Source organism: Thunnus maccoyii, chromosome 3 (genome assembly GCF_910596095.1).
Source record: "Thunnus maccoyii chromosome 3, fThuMac1.1, whole genome shotgun sequence".
NCBI classification, from domain to species: Eukaryota; Metazoa; Chordata; class Actinopteri; order Scombriformes; family Scombridae; genus Thunnus; species Thunnus maccoyii.
Window position 1 is genome coordinate 19158685 of NC_056535.1, and position 17824 is coordinate 19176508.

The window sequence follows — 17824 nt, forward strand, 5'->3', positions numbered from 1 at the left end:
TAGCCCTGCTGCCAGGGTAAACAAAGCAAGTGACAATGACACAATAATGGATTTTTGCATTTCAAGAGAAGTTACAACTTTTATGCAGGTCTATTTTTAACTGTTTTGTTTAACAACCTCTTTAGGTATGATACTCTTTCAAAATCTTCTTGGTATAATTAAATACATCTCAGCTCACACTCCGAACACCATGAACCTTATAGTGAATGTTGTTGTTTTTCACACAATGGTTTTACTCTTTGCTATCAAAATTTAGAAAAATGAAAGCCATTTTTACACAGGACCACTGATATGCAAATTTTTGCTTAGCCTGCATTGAGTTCTATTCATTTTTATTTGAGAATTGCTTTAATGTTATTTTTAGACCAATGCACACAAACCTATCATTTAAAACCCCATATGTGACCCCATGTCTCCAGAACTTCTCCAAAATGGGCTTCAGAATTATTTTTTATCATTATGACACAGGACAATAGAATTTAATTCATTCATCTTGAAGAGAATAGTTTCACACTGTCCATAAAGTAGTCACTTATGATAAAAGTTGCCCTTTAAATGCATTTTTTTTTTTTTAGATGCTTTAAGGATAATACTGGGACTAACCGACTAACTACTAACTCCAAGTTTAATACCAAACTGTTTTTGATGGACTTTAAAAATAACTTTCATCCCTCAAAGAATGATATATTGTTTTATGTTTTTATGTTTTTAATCAGTCAACTATAAAATCAGTTTATGCCATACAGTTTTATTCACTTATTGATTTATATTTATTTGAAATTATCAATATTCAGTTGCAGTTTAGAAGTACTTCGGCACTATTTAATGCTCAATACAGACAGGATTAGAAAAACAAAACAATTATGAAGGTTTACGAACTGAATGGTGAGTTCAGCACGAATATATTAGTGGTGAGCACCAGTAGACTGAACTCAGCCAGACACTGTGACTCCATGGTGACATGGTAAGTTTTAGTTTACCAAAGTCGGTTGCAGACAAGTGGGTTGGAGTCAGTAAATTATACATTGAGGTCGTTTCTATTTCACGTTTGTCACAAAAAACACACAGTGAAGCACTTAAACGTCACAACACTAGTAACACGTGAAAAGTTACACTTTTTCCAACCTCTTGTCTTGGTTGAGTTGTCCGTTCGCAGCAGCTCTGCTGCAGCAGTTGCTGGTTGCTGCAGTAGCGTCAGGTAACCATGGAGACATATGTTGCGTTAGCTAAACTGATGTCCTACATGCAACAGCTTTACCGTTACTCGCTTGTTCTTAAAGATAAGTTGCTTTTCAGTGCAAAACGCTTCGAGGTAACCTAATGTAACAGTTAGCCAGAAAGCCATTTGTTTAAAAATCTGGGGGTAAACAAATTATTTTCTCATCGGTAGGCCTGACGTCACGTAGAATGTTCAAGAATAATTATCAGGTGAGTTTATTTATTCTTCTTCTATTGTTTTAAAGCCCTGCTCTTTGTAAATAATATGTTGTTCTCTCTTCAGCCGAACTAGCTAGCCTGATGTAACATTAGCTAAAACAGCTAACGTTAATGGTGTAAAGTAACGAAGTACATTTACTCATGTACTGTACTTAAGGAGGCCTACAAGTTTGGGGTACTTTTACTTTTCTTCAGTATTTCCATTTTATGCTACTTTATACTTCTATTCCACTATATTTCAGAGGGAAATCATAATAACTCTTCATCATATATATATATATATATATATATATATATATATATATATATATGTATGTATATATATATATATATATATATATACATACATACACATATATAACTTATAGACTGGTGAAAAATTTAAGGAAAAAGCAGTACAGGTCTGAATGTTTGACCCCTACAGTGAGGGGTCTATGATGAAACATTTCTATCCTGATGGGGGTGGTCTCTACCAGGATAGGGCACAAGGGGTCACTGAATGGTTTGATGAGTATGAAATGACCTTTGCAGTCACCAGATCTCAACCCAATTGATCACCTATGGGAGATTTTGGACTGACATGTTAGACAGTGCTCTCCACCACTGTCATCAATACACCAAATGAGGAAATACCTTTTTGAAGAATGGTTTTCATCCCTCCAGTAGAGTTCCAGAGGGTTGTAGAATCAATGCCAAGGCTGAGGATAAAGGTGATCATTCAGAACAACTTTGTATTGATTTGCAGTGACCCTTCCCTCTAAAGGAAAACACAAGTGGACCCAAACCATGCCAGCAAAATGCCCCCCACAGCATAACAGAGCCACCAGATCCCCTCACTGTAGGGGTCAAGCATTCAGACCTGTACCAGTTTTTCCTTTAATTTATATATATATATATATATATATATGTATGTATGTGTGTGTGTGTGTGTGTGTGTGTGTGTGTGTGTGTGTGTGTTTCTATTTAGATGCAGTATATTTATATATGTTTATATCAATCAGAGAGACCAAACCAGGACTTTTACTTGTAATGGAGTATTTTTACATTGCTATTGGTACTTTTACTTAAGTAAAGGACTTAATACTTCTTCCATTGCTGTTGAAAACAAAAAACTTGTTTCTTGCAGGGTGGAGCTGTGGTTGAGATCTTCAGTGGACAAGGAAAAGACCCTGTAGCAAAATGGAAACTTTGCGGAGGACCGTCAGCCATACATAAAGTGAGTTTTTAGAGTTGTTGTTTACCTTACCTATGGTAAAAAAGACATGCTCACTGTTTTACACAATCAAGTCTAACTATCCTGTTAACTTTAGTTAAGTTAGCGCCCAAGGGCCTGAATAGACAGCAACACATGCAATCTAATACAGTCCAATAAACATGCCGTATATAAGTTCAAACAGCTAAATGATAACCACAAAGCTGAATTAACCTCCAGAATGAAACCGTGCATCAGAACTTGAATGTTAGACTGTAAGCTTCAAAAGCTACATTATAGCAGAGCTACTGTAGGTTTGCTTTACATTGAAGGCTACTAGGGCTGCAGCTAATTATTTTTTTTCAATATTTATCAATCTGTTGATTATTTTCTTGATTAATTGATTAGTCGTTAGCCCTAAAAAAAATTGTTAGAAAATGGTGAAAATGAGGATCACTGTTTCCCAAAGCCTAAGGTGACATCCTCAAATGTCTTGTTTTGTCTGGACCAAGAGTCCACAACCCAAAGATACACCGTTTACTGTCATAGAAGACTAAATAAACCAGAGAATATTCACATTTAAGAAGCTGGAAGGAAATAATTTTAGTATTTTTTCTGACCCTAAACGATGAATTCATTATGAAAATAGTTGATGATTAATTTTCTGTAGATTGACTTAAAGATTAATCGATTAAATACATTGCACTGCTGTCATCCTGGACAGCTCACCACCGGGGATGCTAGAATACCAACTGTATGAGAGATGAGTTATAAACTGTCAGAATGAGGGAACATACAGTCTCATGTTATCACTGAATTACATTATCAGGGAGGACAGAAAATCTTACCTTCATGTGATAATAGTAGTGCCTATGGGACTATACATAACTATACATTTTCACAGAGCCTACAGCTGTTCTTGACACATAGACCTTCCAGTTATAGTAAAACTTCATATATACTGTATGCTCATATAGAAATTATTTGCAGTCATAGGAGCACTTAGTAAGGACTTACACCTAGCAAGACCTCTTCTGTATTGTTTCCTTTTCTAGGAGTATAATAAAGAAGTCAAAGGATTTGTTTACTGTCTGGAGGGTAGCAGCCATACAGTCAAGATGCAAATGCCAGAGAACGGAAAAATGTCTCGTAAGTCACTATTATACTTGCAAACATTTGAAAACTGTATTTCCTATTTCCACGTTAATAGAAATTATTTTCTTTGCTTTTTTTTTCTTAGTTGGGCTTCTCCAAAGATTCTTGGTCCTTCAAGTTAATATTCCTCAGTTCAAAGATTTTTCCATTGAGCTTGTGTAAGTACTGCAGTCAGGTGTTTTGTACTTCAGAATCAGGCAAAAGTGACAGATCATCATTTCTGGAAACACACGCTGCTGTATAGCCCAATAAATCTTTTACTTGTTAACTGGTTGATAAAATAAGGAATTACAATATGGTTGCCACAATTATATTTAATGGAGTAAATTAACCTTTGCTCATATAAGAAAAGTATTATATCATACAGCAAAATACAGAAAATAATTTGAATCACTGTGAATTCCCTTCAGACCACTTACAAAATGAATATAAACAACTTGTTTTTATCTAGTAGGAAAATATGTTTGCCTCCTGTTTCTATGTTTGGAAAATCCCTTGAGCTACCTGAAAAAATGAGTGCATTGTGTTATCAATGACTATTATGTAATTGCTTTAATAACCTTTTATGATTAAGATATTTAGCTACAAAAACGGCTTTTATCTCGCCAGTCTCAGTAAATTCTGCAATGCTGAAAATGAATGAATAAGCCATATTAGAAAAAATATAATTTAATGTTTGACTGTCAAGTGCTGGTTCTTTTTTTTTCCTCATATATTTGCTTAGGGGTGGCTCTGACTGTGTAATGTGCTCCAATGTGCTTGCATTGATACTTCTACATTTAGCTGCTGAAAGAGAGTGTCACTTTGAGTTACCAATGTCATATAATAAATAAAATGCACTTTGTGTGCAATCATAGCTCTATAAGTCATGGGAACCAGAAGAAAAAAAAACTAGTGAGATGTACTGTTAGAAGTGGAAATGATTTCTTAATAAAGCAGCTTACTTAGTACTCATACACTACATCATTTTAAGAATCTGGAGAAATATTGCTCTCACTGTTGTTTTTCTTCTGTGTGTGTGTCATGACAGCTGATTTCACAGCACTAGATTGAAGTAAAAATACCTTTAAGAGCATACCTTAGAGACCAATAAAGCATGAGGCACCTCTATGGTCAGGACTTAGTACAAAACTGATGCTGATGATAATTCATGTTCTGTCTTGTTGTCTTTTATTCACAGGATAACTGATTTAGGGCACCTGAAAAGAAGACTCTACTTATCAACAGTGCATAAAGAGTTGTCTGCCACACTTTGGCATGCAAAAATACCTCTCATAGGATTGAAACGCAATATTGTCAGTATCTGATTCATCTTTGACCTTCTGTCATTATTTTTAGATTTGCTCTCAGCTTTGTGCTTTTTTATGGATGGTGTTCATATTTTGTAGTAAGTATTGAGCTGTATCTCTAAGGGATCCTTTTTACTATAAAATCATACCGTTTCTGTTGTCTCAGTGGTCTACTCTGTGCATCGACCTCGTGTCCTTCACCGGTGAACTGTTCAAGGATGCAAGATTTTTGACACTGGATGGCATCACTTTGTTCGCCACCTGTAAAGTCCGGAGAATCTTCACCATGAAAACAGAGCCCACAGGAGTGTCAGATGATGGTAATGCAGTTGGCCACATATATAAAAGATTAATGTCAAAACTGAATTTTATCAGCTTGCCTTACCTCACAGGACCACACAAGATACATATTTGCCTCTCCCTCAAAAACATTGCCTTTGTTCTATCCATTTGATTGAAAATGTCTTCTTTTCCCGTAAAAATCACTTTGAACATAAGTAGTTATTGAAGAAATATAATAGAATAGGAACTCTGTGGTCTTCACTTTTAATAAATATGTTAGTGTGCGGGAGTACAGGCAGACAGGTGGCTATTTTTTGGTAAAGAGCTCAGTGGTTGGTTCTGTTCAATGCTGTTTAGGCTCAACTGTTGCACTGCCAGTAAAGACAGCTCTGTTGTTTTGTATTTTTCAGTTGATCAAAGTGTTACCTTTGTTATGAGATGTGATGTCAACATAATGTGTTTTTGGATAAATCTGATTTTTCTTATTTAAATCTAGATATGTTTCTCAATGGAGCTGCTCTCATGGACTTGATCCCTCGCAGTTGTCAGTTCCCAGCAGATGTAAACCACGTGACTCAGGTGTTGAACATGGAGAATTTGCAGAAGGCAGATATGAGGAGTGGACATGTGAACTCTGACTGTGGTGAGTAAGATCAAATCACAGGATCAATAAATAACGACAGGTTACACAAAGACATTTTGCTTTAGTTAAGAAAGCAAATAATCTAATTACATGGCCAAAAATGGTCCATGTACTTTTGTGTAGGTTATGGTAGTTTAAGGAGGGCCCTTTCCTGTTTCAACATGACATCGCCTCTGTGTGCAAAGGGAGATCAATAAAGAAATGTTTTTCCAAGACTGATGTGGGAGAATTTGACTGTTATGCACCGAACCCTCACTTCAATCCCATCCATTACCTTTGGGATAAATTGGAATGCTGAATGTAAATAAGACTTTATGACCCTTTCCTGAATGGGAGCAAATCCAAATCTCATCTCTCAATCCAAAATCTTGTGGACAGCCATCTCAATAAAAGTAGAGGGTGTAATAACAGGATGTTAATGCTCATAAATTTGGAAAGAGATGTCAAAAATAAAATCACCTGTGGCTTTAATATTCAGGTCCACATACTTTGTTTGGTTGTCCACATACTTTTGGCTATTTAGTGTATGGCAAAGAATTAGTTGATTTTAGAGTTAATTATGACAGATATAGTGAAGGTTTACAGTGCAAGATTAGCCATAATCTACCCAGGAAACTGTTAATATAAATAGAGAAGCATCATGGTGCAGTGATGCTTGCATATTTTCTACAAAGAGGCAGTGATGATAATCGATTTGTTTTCAAAGTATGAGATTCTTGTGCTCTTGAGTTTTGTGTTCAGTTGCACCTCACCTGTACTCTGAGAGCTGCAATTATCTCCTCATATACAAAGACATGCACCGCTAATCCAGTTCCGCCAACTCTGTGGCCTTTTTTATCAGCGCTTATTTATTTGTTCTGACAGCTGTCTAAGTCATGTTGAGTCAAGCGGCAATGCCCATGGAAGAGAGCAGTAACCACACACGAGATCATAGCTTATCATAATTAGCATCTGCATTATTAGCATAACATTCCTAATTATAATTAAAACGATTGCTATTAAAGTAGGCATCCAATTTAACTGTGACGAAGTTGCTTGGTGAATATTGTTGCTTCAGCACCCGATCTGTCAGAAACTGTTAAAAGTAAGGCGAATCAGTTTTCATGTAGCAACAAACAAACCCCGATTGTCTCAGTCCTACTCCAAAGACGTTTCATCATTCTCAGGGTCACTGAATTTTTACAGATCAAAATCTTTGTTCAAAATATTTCTTAGTCTATTAATAATCATATATGCCCCTCTCCTCACCTTATTGTTACCAGATACTTTTATGGGCTCCTGCAGATTTAAAGGCTGCTGCTTCTTCTTCATTCTAAGTGTATTCATCCCAGCTTTGTCTGTATCATCGTGTCGATCCTTTGTGTTTTGTGGAGTGGAATTGTCTCGCTCTCTCTCTTTGCTCTGATGAGGATCAGACAGAAAGTGTGTTTTGCTGTTAGCATCAGCGGAGGTGGTTCTAATGAGCTCTGGCACAGATACAGCAGGGTCAGGTCACGGCCATATCACTACTCCCACTGCAGCCAGTATTTTCACATGATGATACTGAACAGATTGATAGAATAAAGAGACACATCAACTCGTTCCGCTCAGTAGTAGAGTCTGATTTATATTCAAGCATTCATTTTATTTGCATGTAAACTGCATGTTGTGATCGGCAGGCTCAAATTCAAACTGTCTGCTGCAGCTTACAGGATCATGTGTAAAAAAAATCCTGAATATTCCAGCTCGCACACACACAAGATTTTGTCTATAGTGATGAGCTTTTGAAGATGTCACCAGCCATATAACATATAATTTCAGTGTGTGATATTGTTTGAATGTGGGCTCAGAAAATGAAAGTATTACAGCTACTTTTGATGCAGACTTGACCATAGACAGGAGAAAATAAGCATAAAGGAGTCTTGTGTGGCACCTGCATTCATAGGGGTATTACTAACATTTGGTTCAGGGATGGAATCAAGGTGTCAGAGTAGTTGAATCTTGTGCTCAGCTCAGCTATTCAGCGGCAAGACTTGAGATAAACACATGTATTTTAGTTTCTTCTTTTTTATGTTTGTACACATCGTAATAACATACTGCAGTACATAATGTGTACAGAATACATGTTTTTAAAGTACTTTATTCACAGAAAATGCCCTTCACCTAGAACTGGCTCCAAGCCTGCATTTTTCATGTAGGTGAAAGTGACTTTAGGAAATTTGAAGCATAACCTTTCGAAGTGGCTACACTTTCTCATTTTTTTTAAAAGTTGTAACACTTTCACAGCCCCAACTAGCAACAGGATGATTGTTCAATTTTAAATTTTCATCTGACAACAGACAAAGGAAATTGCTTAAAATTTGCAGCCCTACATGGCAGATAGTTGAAGTCCAAGGGTGTAGCTGTTGTGTTCCATAAATCAAGCATTGTCTCCACTTTTCATGTACAACATGCATCAGCATAAGATTTGAAAAAAAAACCCACAAAGTAAAATCATATCCAACCAAACAGGGATCAATGATGGTCAATAAATAATGGGATAATCTCTTTGCAGTTCCTGATCAGTCTACAACTGCCAGATCAGCCAGTTATCAAAAAACCAAGCCCCAGGGTTGCCTACACACAGCCTCAGGCTCCAGAGGTTCAGGGCCAACTCCTCAAACTGGAAGAAAAAGCAGTGCAGCCTCAGACGGAATGGATAGAAGTGCAGTCTGTATCCACAATAAGGTAATCTCATGATTCTCATAATTATATCTGTCTCTATAATTACAAACTAAAATGTGTCTTTCAGCCTGTACAGTACTCATTTTTTTCTTGTGTCCCACAGGGATCCCTGTCAAGTAAAATAGACCAAAACATTACAGCAGAAAGTCAGAGCATTGGAAACCTGACTGAGAAATTATCAAATGGAGAAAGCTCTCCATTTGAGGGTAAGAGGGTAAATTTGAGTTTTGAGCTCATTGTGTTGTCTGTGCTGTCAGTTGTAGAAAGTTCACATTGTATCTGTCACATTAAGGCTTTTACTGGCCTAAAGAGCACGACAATTCTGAGCAAGTGAAGTGCAAAAAGCATTACAGATTACAAGATCCCAGCTCTTACCGAGTATACTATCCTCCCAACAGCTTTTAGAGTTGATAATGCAACATCCTTTGAGCATGACTGAATGCAAGAACGGATGATTAAAATTCCTTAATTTAGCTGAACATAATGTGGCTGGATGTATTCTCTCTGCAGCGAATGAATGTAAGAAGCTCAGTTACTGAAATTCCTTCATTAATAGGGATTTTCACGGTGCATAATCAGTTCACAGATATGCTTCTGGCACTCTTTAATAACAGTGTTGTTTGACTGTTTTGTGTTATAATGTTGAAAGTACTGTACTGTACATAGGAACACCTGGCAGTTTACAGTCTCATCCCCCAAAAGAGAGAGTGTTTGGCAAGCAGGGATCTAAGAAGCTACGGTTCTACAGTGCTGGAAGAGAGAGGCTAGCATCACCAGGTAACACACGTCGCATGCTTCTATGTGCATGCTAGAATGTAACGTATGGTATGATGAATAGGCCAGGGTTTGATATGTTATGGTGTTTAATTCTGGTTAACAGCCCCTTCAGATGCTGCGTCTGGTGGCCACAGTAAGAGAAGTAAGACCAGAGAGAAGCTTACACCAGGTAGACAAGAGAGCAGGCAACAACCTCTGACCCTAACAGGAAAGACAGAACACCTAACAGCAGGTGAGGTTCACTTCTGCTGTGAATGAAGAAGGAGCGGGACAGCAGGAAACAGCAGCACAAAGACATGTACGCTTTCAGACTGAGTGATGTTTAGAAAGTATAAAAAGACAGTGAGAGATGGGAAAATGAGTCTAAAGAGAATGATACACATGTTGAGTGACACTGATGTCTACTTTGCATGTTCTGATTTTACCAAGTAGCTCCTTTATACCTGAGAAAAATTAATATTCTTACTCTTAACTTACAAATTAGATCACTTCAAAATATTGCATGAATTTTAATGAGCCTCATTCAATGCTGCATACACCATCGCTTTTGCTCCCCGTTTTTAATTTTGCATAACCTACGTCAAGGCCATTTGCAGGATTTTTGTTAGAGCACCCCCTACTCTAACTCTACCACCGCACACACACCTACACCCGCATTGTCCTCACAAAATGAGCGCACGTGCTCTGAAAGCTCATTTATGGATGTTTCTCCACAGCAGTACGCTCTTTTGCTGCAGCCCTGCCCACAGACGGAAAGTAGTTAGTTCATTAATGGTAATGTGGCACATTAAATAAAAGTCAGAGTGACATCTCCTGGGCCCTGGGTTTGCCACACAGTGGGCAATTAGAGAAAGTGATTATACTGTCGAAAGGTTGAAATGTGCTCACTCATTCACGGCGAGAGGGGTGCCTCCATCTTTGATCTTAGGCCTATCGCGGAGTTTTAAGAATTCAGTGTTTCTTGCATACACACATGAATGCATGTAACTTTTACTTAGGGTTGAAAAAGCTTTTACATCCTTGGAAAGTATCAAAACTGCTGTAAAATTTAGTCTTTCTAATACAACCGGAAAACAAAACCACTATGGAAGCAATATTAGCTTGGAAAAAAAGGGATCTAAGCCAGTCTGTTGCTAGGTGTTTACTGTATAAGGCTATTTGGACAAAGGTGTAATTTTATGATTAATAATTTAGCAGTAGACTGGTGTTTTTACTACTGATTACGTTGTGTATAGTGTTATATTCTCATTAAGGTATTAGTATACCAGCGCAATTAACCGAACCTACAAAAATGTCTGTGCAGGAAAAATTAATGTTCACTGTTGGCAAGCAGTGGAATTCATTACAGTCTTGCATATTGTGATTATGAATTTTAATGTGAATATAATCAAATGAACTTGAATGACATCAGCTATATTATTTAAAAAAATGATTTATTATTCACTTTAATTATATATTCCCTACTCAATCTTTGCGGTCCTCTTTGTGTATTCTTAATCATGGATCGTAGAAATTGTGCACTTGGAGCCCTAAACTCTGCTCATTTAAACATTCATATACAACCATTTCTTTTTCTTCTGTTAAAGTTGAAATGATCAAGAATATCGAAATGAGCTTGTCTTGTTTTAAAATCTTTTATATTAGATGAGTGTTGCTTCAGTACACTAAAGAAAATTTCCAGAGATGCTAACACACCAGCAGAGACTCTCTCCTGTTCGATTTGGGCAGGTTTGTCTTCTGACCTGCAGGTCTGGAGCAGCTGGGAGAGTAATGAAGGCTCCGAGCCCCAGTTCACTCTGCCAGAGGAGGTGTTCACTTTCTCATCGCAGCCTCACTCACCCAAACGAGGGCAAGGCCAGGGTGACCAGGAGAAGATGGAGATGGGAGATGATCAGTTTCAGAGCAAAAGTGGGAGGCGCTATGAGGCCCAGCCTGAGGATGACTTTATCGGCAGTGAAAGTGATGAGGTATGTTTTTTCTGGGGGAGAGACACAAGCACACTGTACATTTAAAGTGCATCTCATGTTTAAGATACATTATATTGCTCTGACACAAATGACCATCGGCCTTGAATAGGCAAACTTGTTGAATGACAGCACATACATTAATAGTTTGAAAAAAAGCCACATTTCAGACTTTGATTTGCCCATTTTAGGTGTGTAACAATTTAATCCTACATCAATCTAATTTAATCTTCATTCATGAGTAAAGATTCAAAACATGATTAAAATCTTGCATTATGCACGCAGTTTGATTTGGCGCGAATCTCAAGAGCTTATTTTGGAGTAAAGTTTCATATTGCACATTTCACAGTGTGGAATATACTTGAACTTAAAAGGTCAGTGGAGTTATTTATCATCAGATAATTTATTAATGGATCTGAGACTTATAAAGAATAGCAGCTTTCTTTGTGCTGAGCAGGGAAATTAAACTTTGTTGAACTATAAGTATAAAGATGACTATCTTCAAAGAAATGCTAATTGCTTTTACTTATTTAAAACTTTATAATAGGTCTGATAATTCAGACTTAAGAACCTCATTTTGTTGTGCAGATGATCAGTTTAGCTTTAATATAATGTTATAATATATAAAGTTATTAAATTAGTGAATTCTATGCACCACCTTAAAGAAAAAAAAACACAAAAACCTTAAAAAACCTAGCACTGGCAATGTACCTTGCATGTCTGGGTTAATTTTGATGTTGTGTGGTCTATTTTCTCATTCACTGATAACATCATTCCTCTATGATGTGAACCAAACAGAGAAAATGTGTCGTTGTTTCAGTGTATTGTCAAATCATTTTTAAGGGAGTTGAATAGGAGACAGTCTTCTACTCTAGTATTCTCTCAAGCCTCGCTGTTTTGCATTGATATTCATTAGAAACTGAAATAGAAAGCCTTTATTGTCATTGTATTGTAGATACAATGAAATTAGGAGTGCCACTCCTGGTTGGAGCATTAAAAACACAGTATGACATTGTCTCACACAACCACACAAAGAGCTGCTGCACTCATGCGCGTTGCCATCTTGAATCAAGTAAACGCAGCAACATTAATACAATGAGAAGTCCTGTAAGATGAGGATATATCAATTTCTGCAATGTCAGTAGCCTCAATTGTACACAATCCTGCAAAATTGTGTTTTGAGTGAGAGGTGTGACCAGGGTTGCCATGTTTACATCTTGGTGAAACCATACATTATGTGCATATGCAGGTGTGCGTGTGTAAAACTCAAACCAGGCTGATCTGGTATGAAAAATATGTGATCCCTTTTTATTAATCTTTTTGAGCTGCCAGTGCGGTCTTTGTCTTCTGCAAAGCTTTATCTGGAGATGACATTTTTCAATACATTTTGTATTTCCTATTGTTTTGCCGAACATTCAACGTGCCTATTGTTACTGATCACTGTTGAAGGTGCTCGACCTTTGCATTTTTTGGCTGCCATTTTACATTGTTTGCAAGGCAAAACAAGGCTTTGAGATGCCTCGTGGTACTATTTGCCAAAACAAAAATATAGACGGTGACCCATAGAAGTAGCTGCTTGTGACAAGGTGTGAAGTAATCACACCACACTGCACACACAGACACATCATGGAGTTTGAATAATAATGCAGTCATTTCAAATGCTGTGTTAGAGAATACCCCTTGCCCTAATAATGAGCCTATCAAAACACTAAAAGCAACAAAAATCCATCAGCCATAGAAAAATATTTGCCTGGGCTCCGATTAGTGGAACATTATGTGCCGCATGTTTGACAAACATATGCTCTACCCAGCATGTCCATTACTTGTTTAGCTGCTGCCACTATTCCCATGCATATACTTACATAGTTTATATAGTTAGTTATTCTCTCTCTGTGTACATATGAAAACTATACCTGGATGCAATTCCTCGATTCAGTGAGAGCAATGTAAGCAATTTCAATTTATTTTGAAACTACCAGAAGAAAGAGGGGTAATTTTAAGTTTTCAGGTTTCTCACCTACAACTTTTTCTGTGTGATGTTCATTTTGAAAGTGACTGTTCTTCAGGGAGGAAAATGGGAGAGCCACATTTGTTTGTGATATGTGAAGTTTCTTTCAAAGTCACAATGGTTATTCACTCTGGTATCCAAAAAGTTTATATTCGATAACAACTTTTTCAAATATAAAGTACTCCAACAAGCTGCGGTTTATCGAAATGTTTCTCTGTGATATATTTTATGATGGCTGATGGAGCAAGACTATATGTGGTGGAGCACTAAAGCTGCAAACTGCATATTGCTCCAGATATACTGAAAATAAACTGTACTGCAGGATGCCTGGTATTACTATAACATATTCCCTTTAGGAAAAGATGACATGCATCAGCTGCAAAAATTAATTAAAATTGTAAGTATAATTGTACTTCACTCTTTTTTTCCAAATATTTATTTGCACAATTTACACAAGCTTTAACGTGACCACTGCTGGCTCACTAAAACAGGTTGCTAAAGCTGTGTTTCAATTGCCAGGGCTTATTCACTCGTCTCAGCTCTGTTGTTGACAAGAGTTAAATAAAATAATAGGATACAGTTGGCATAAATATGACATTTCAGTGTTCTCCTGGCTCTGCCTGTGTGACAGTAGACACACCACTGAAAACAGTACCATAGTTAATGAAGTGTGTATTATTTGCTTATAATGACAAAGATTCAAGCCAACAAGAGGTAAGGTGTTTCTCAGTTGTCAAGAAATGTTCTTATTACAGAAAAGCAAACACATCTAATATGTTACTATTTAAACACCAATGAGCTGTGATGGCATTTGAACTATGTTAAGCGGTGTTCATGGCAGAAAGGAAACATTCTTATCTGTCAGTTTGGGCAAACACCTAAATATTACAGATTCAAAATGAATGAAAATGAAAGGTGAGGTTCTACAGCTCTGTGAAGGTATGGAAAAGAAAACAAAATATAGGAATTAAAACGTTTATTGGTGTTAAATGTTTACTTTCAGAAAAGCATACATGTCCAAAAAAAATAGACTTTAGACTTGACGAAAATGCCACTACAAATACATCAGGGTCCTAAGAGTCCTGTCAAGACCTGGCTCTAAAGCCTTGACAGAAGAGAGGAAGACACAGATTGAAGGCAAATAATTATAATTAGCAAAGAGCATAATGGTTAAAATAAAATAAATCCAAATGCTCCACAAGTGGCCCTGCTGTCAAACATGCATGAACATACAATACTAGTCAAAAGTTTGAACACACCTTCCCATTCCCTTGGATGAGAAAGTGACTGGTACTGTATGTCTAAGACTATAGATACCAGGTCTGCTTAAACAGATGTACAGTATAAAGTGCAGTGCATGCAATACAGGTTGTGAGACAGTTTTTAACATATGATCTAAGTCTTGCAAGGCTCTGAGCCCTGAGATCCTTCTGCCACTATGGTTAAATTGATAAACCAGACTGCTTAGTTGCCATCTGACATAAGTTGGCCTGATTCTGAGTTTCATTCATTTATGGCAGGTTGCTCATTTCTCAACTTGAAGCAATATCATCTTTCAAGGCATTGCATCAGGTTCATGCAATTCTTTTGAGCCAATGTTTGTTCTTCAATATACAGAAATATTAAGCAAAACAAAGCACTGTATGAACTATTTTGAAATGTATAAGATCCAAGATAAAATGTGCTATATATTAAGAGAAATGCAATTATTTAAATGCAATAATAATTGACGCAGTAGTACGGAAAAATTTACTTGCACACAATTACACTCACACTCAAATGCTTTCCAAGCAGTGTGTTGCTACATGCCGTCAACACACAAACTCATACAGACACTGAAAACCCACATGCTCACAACCACACCCATATATGGCATTTCAATAATATATGTAGTTTATTGTTTATTCATTTACACTTGTGAAAATGATAAAAATATAGATAGAAAACAGAAAACAAATAACATATTGAGGGGGTAAGATGAAATCTCACAGGGCTTATGATAACCTTTCACCCCAAAACAAAGCTCAGAGATGAAAGACAACAACACAATGAGAGACAACAGAGGGGAATAAATTGAGAAAGAGTCTTGCAGTAGTAAGGGATGCTTTAACCAGTTTAATTCAAGATAAACAATGTCTACATCAAAATGTTTACAAATGTAGATTTGCTAGCAGTCTGGCTGTAAGAATTTCACTATTGCGCTCCTCTGTATTTGATAGAGAATTGGCAAAAACTGGTCTGCAAACTGAAAAGCTTATTACTCTATCTTGTGTTTTACATTTGAACTTCTCAATCCAGTGGAAAGCATTATTCATCACAATATTACTCAGATTTGATGTATGTAGAGCTGTAATGATAAGTTGTTTTATCAATTAATTGATCAACAGAACATTAATCACCAACTATTTTGATAATCGATTAATTGTTTGTTCATTTTTTAAGAAAAATACATAGATATGAATATTTTCTGGTTTGTTAGTCTTCTATGACAGTAAACTGATTATCGTCAGGTTGTGGGCTGTTGATAGAGACCAAACATTTTATGACTAAACAACTTATCAAGAAAATAATCGACAGATTAATCTATAATGAAAAAATCTTAAGTTGCACCCCTGTATTTCAAGGTAACATACACAGTACAATCAAGGGATTAATTATTGGTCTTGTCAACGTCAGTTCCAACACTCTTGCAGCATAGTAACCTGATGTCCACTCATGTTCTTGGTATATGCCAAAAACACTAACATATTCTGAAAATTCTAAAATATGCTAAGATATGGCTAAATACACAACTTCTGTTTGTTGCTAGCCTCGTCGGCTGTTTATGACTGTACTCACTACACTTTTGCTTATGTTGGTGTGAGATTTTAACAATGGTCAGTTAGTTTACGTGTGTTGCCGTGTGATTAAGTGTTTTTTACTGCATTTGTCTTTTTTGAAAAGTGTCTTTGGATGTTTAAATACCTTTTTTTTTCGCTGTGAAACTGCGTAACAGTTGGAATCCATTGTAACGTTTGTGAATCCAAGCTGACTACAGCTGTCGCCTAACTTCCTATGTTTTTGTTTGCTTTTTGAACTACATTATTCGTACATTACATTATAAACTACATTGTATACTGATATACAGTATATGTACCAGAGTACATATTTTGAACTGGACATTAAACGAGTGTTAACTTTGAATTTGAAGCAGTAAAAGATTAGCAGACTTAAAAAGAAAGCCATTAGCCTTTTTGAACATGAGGTTAATTTAAAGCTAAGCCGTCAACACTTGGTCAATCTGTTTGACATCTCATTATCATGTTTCATTTAGCACTCATCAATCTAAGGGGCAAAGCACAACATTAAAGTTGCTGAGCAAACATTGGAAACATTAGAAATAGTCTACCATATGCTCTTATGTCATGATTAATCATCCTTTTTTCACTTTGTTAACTTAGTTCTTGTTTTTCTTCCAGGATAAGAGCTACACCACATTCCAGCATCAAAGACCGAGTGTCGATTCCAATCCTGCTACTCCCACATCTCCTGATCTAACTTTGGATATGCAACTTGAAGTCCAACCTGAATATCATAACATGGACCAAACATCACCAAAAGCACTTAGTCCAGGTACCACCGACATGAATAATCAGCCCCCATCCAGCAGGAGAGCTGGACCTACTGGGATGGTCCCCACACGCTGCCTCTCACCCAGTGGTAGCAGACAGGACCACAAGTGTAGCCCATGTGGACCAGGGGTAGTGAGCCAGGTTCTGGATGGGAGCAGTGTATCACTGTCCAGGAGACTCCTGCAGGAAGTCAAATTAGATGACTCCAGACAGTGCAAGGTACTGCTCATAATTTTAATGACCATCAGCCCTCATCCAGAGTGCTACTATTTGTCTGAAGGTTTTGTAACACAGAGACTGACTATTATTTTCCACCTCTAATTAACTGAATAGCTATTGATCGGCTATCACACCTAATAACCTTCACTGTGAGACAGCCCATGTTTGATGCTCCATTATACTGCTACAAAAGACATCGCAATTTTTGTGCATTATTGTGTCAACATTCAAAACGTTCACATTATTTATCCCACACGTGTCACAGTTAAAAACAAGCTTGACTTCCCAACAAACACTTTCTACATTTGTAATAGCAAACTGATTTTACATAATTTGTCAATAATGTCAATGATGAGGGTATTTCTGTCCTATTGAAAAAATATTATTTTCTTTATTGAAACTTTTAATGAAAGAATATTTTTTCATATGACATACTTTGTTATTTTTTTTTTTTTTTGTACTAGCAATTTGATTTTAATTTAAACCAAAAGATTGTGAAAGGGATCCATCATAGTCTGTGCCCCATTATTTTGGTTTTTGACCT

The 17824-nt window shown here is 36.7% G+C and overlaps 1 protein-coding gene across 5 annotated transcripts in view; it reads left to right on the forward strand.

Moving 5' to 3' along the window:
• Positions 1 to 929: 929 nt before the first annotated feature.
• Positions 930 to 17824, forward strand: part of cfap20dc (CFAP20 domain containing) — a 32854-nt gene continuing 15959 nt past the window's right edge. The window contains exons 1-14 of one of the 5 annotated variants that reach the window (XM_042406148.1): positions 930 to 964; positions 1391 to 1428; positions 2564 to 2653; positions 3685 to 3778; positions 3870 to 3942; positions 4965 to 5079; positions 5240 to 5393; positions 5852 to 5998; positions 8532 to 8704; positions 8805 to 8907; positions 9368 to 9478; positions 9582 to 9710; positions 11180 to 11445; positions 16909 to 17280. In XM_042406148.1, the coding sequence (XP_042262082.1) occupies positions 1408 to 1428; positions 2564 to 2653; positions 3685 to 3778; positions 3870 to 3942; positions 4965 to 5079; positions 5240 to 5393; positions 5852 to 5998; positions 8532 to 8704; positions 8805 to 8907; positions 9368 to 9478; positions 9582 to 9710; positions 11180 to 11445; positions 16909 to 17280 (1848 nt within the window). In that variant the 5' untranslated portion in view covers positions 930 to 964; positions 1391 to 1407. Of the gene's footprint in view, positions 965 to 988; positions 1199 to 1305; positions 1429 to 2563; positions 2654 to 3684; positions 3779 to 3869; positions 3943 to 4964; positions 5080 to 5239; positions 5394 to 5851; positions 5999 to 8531; positions 8705 to 8804; positions 8908 to 9367; positions 9479 to 9581; positions 9711 to 11179; positions 11446 to 16908; positions 17281 to 17824 lie in introns of those variants that run through there. The other 4 variants (XM_042406146.1, XM_042406147.1, XM_042406150.1 and 1 more) reach the window with 4 other exon arrangements.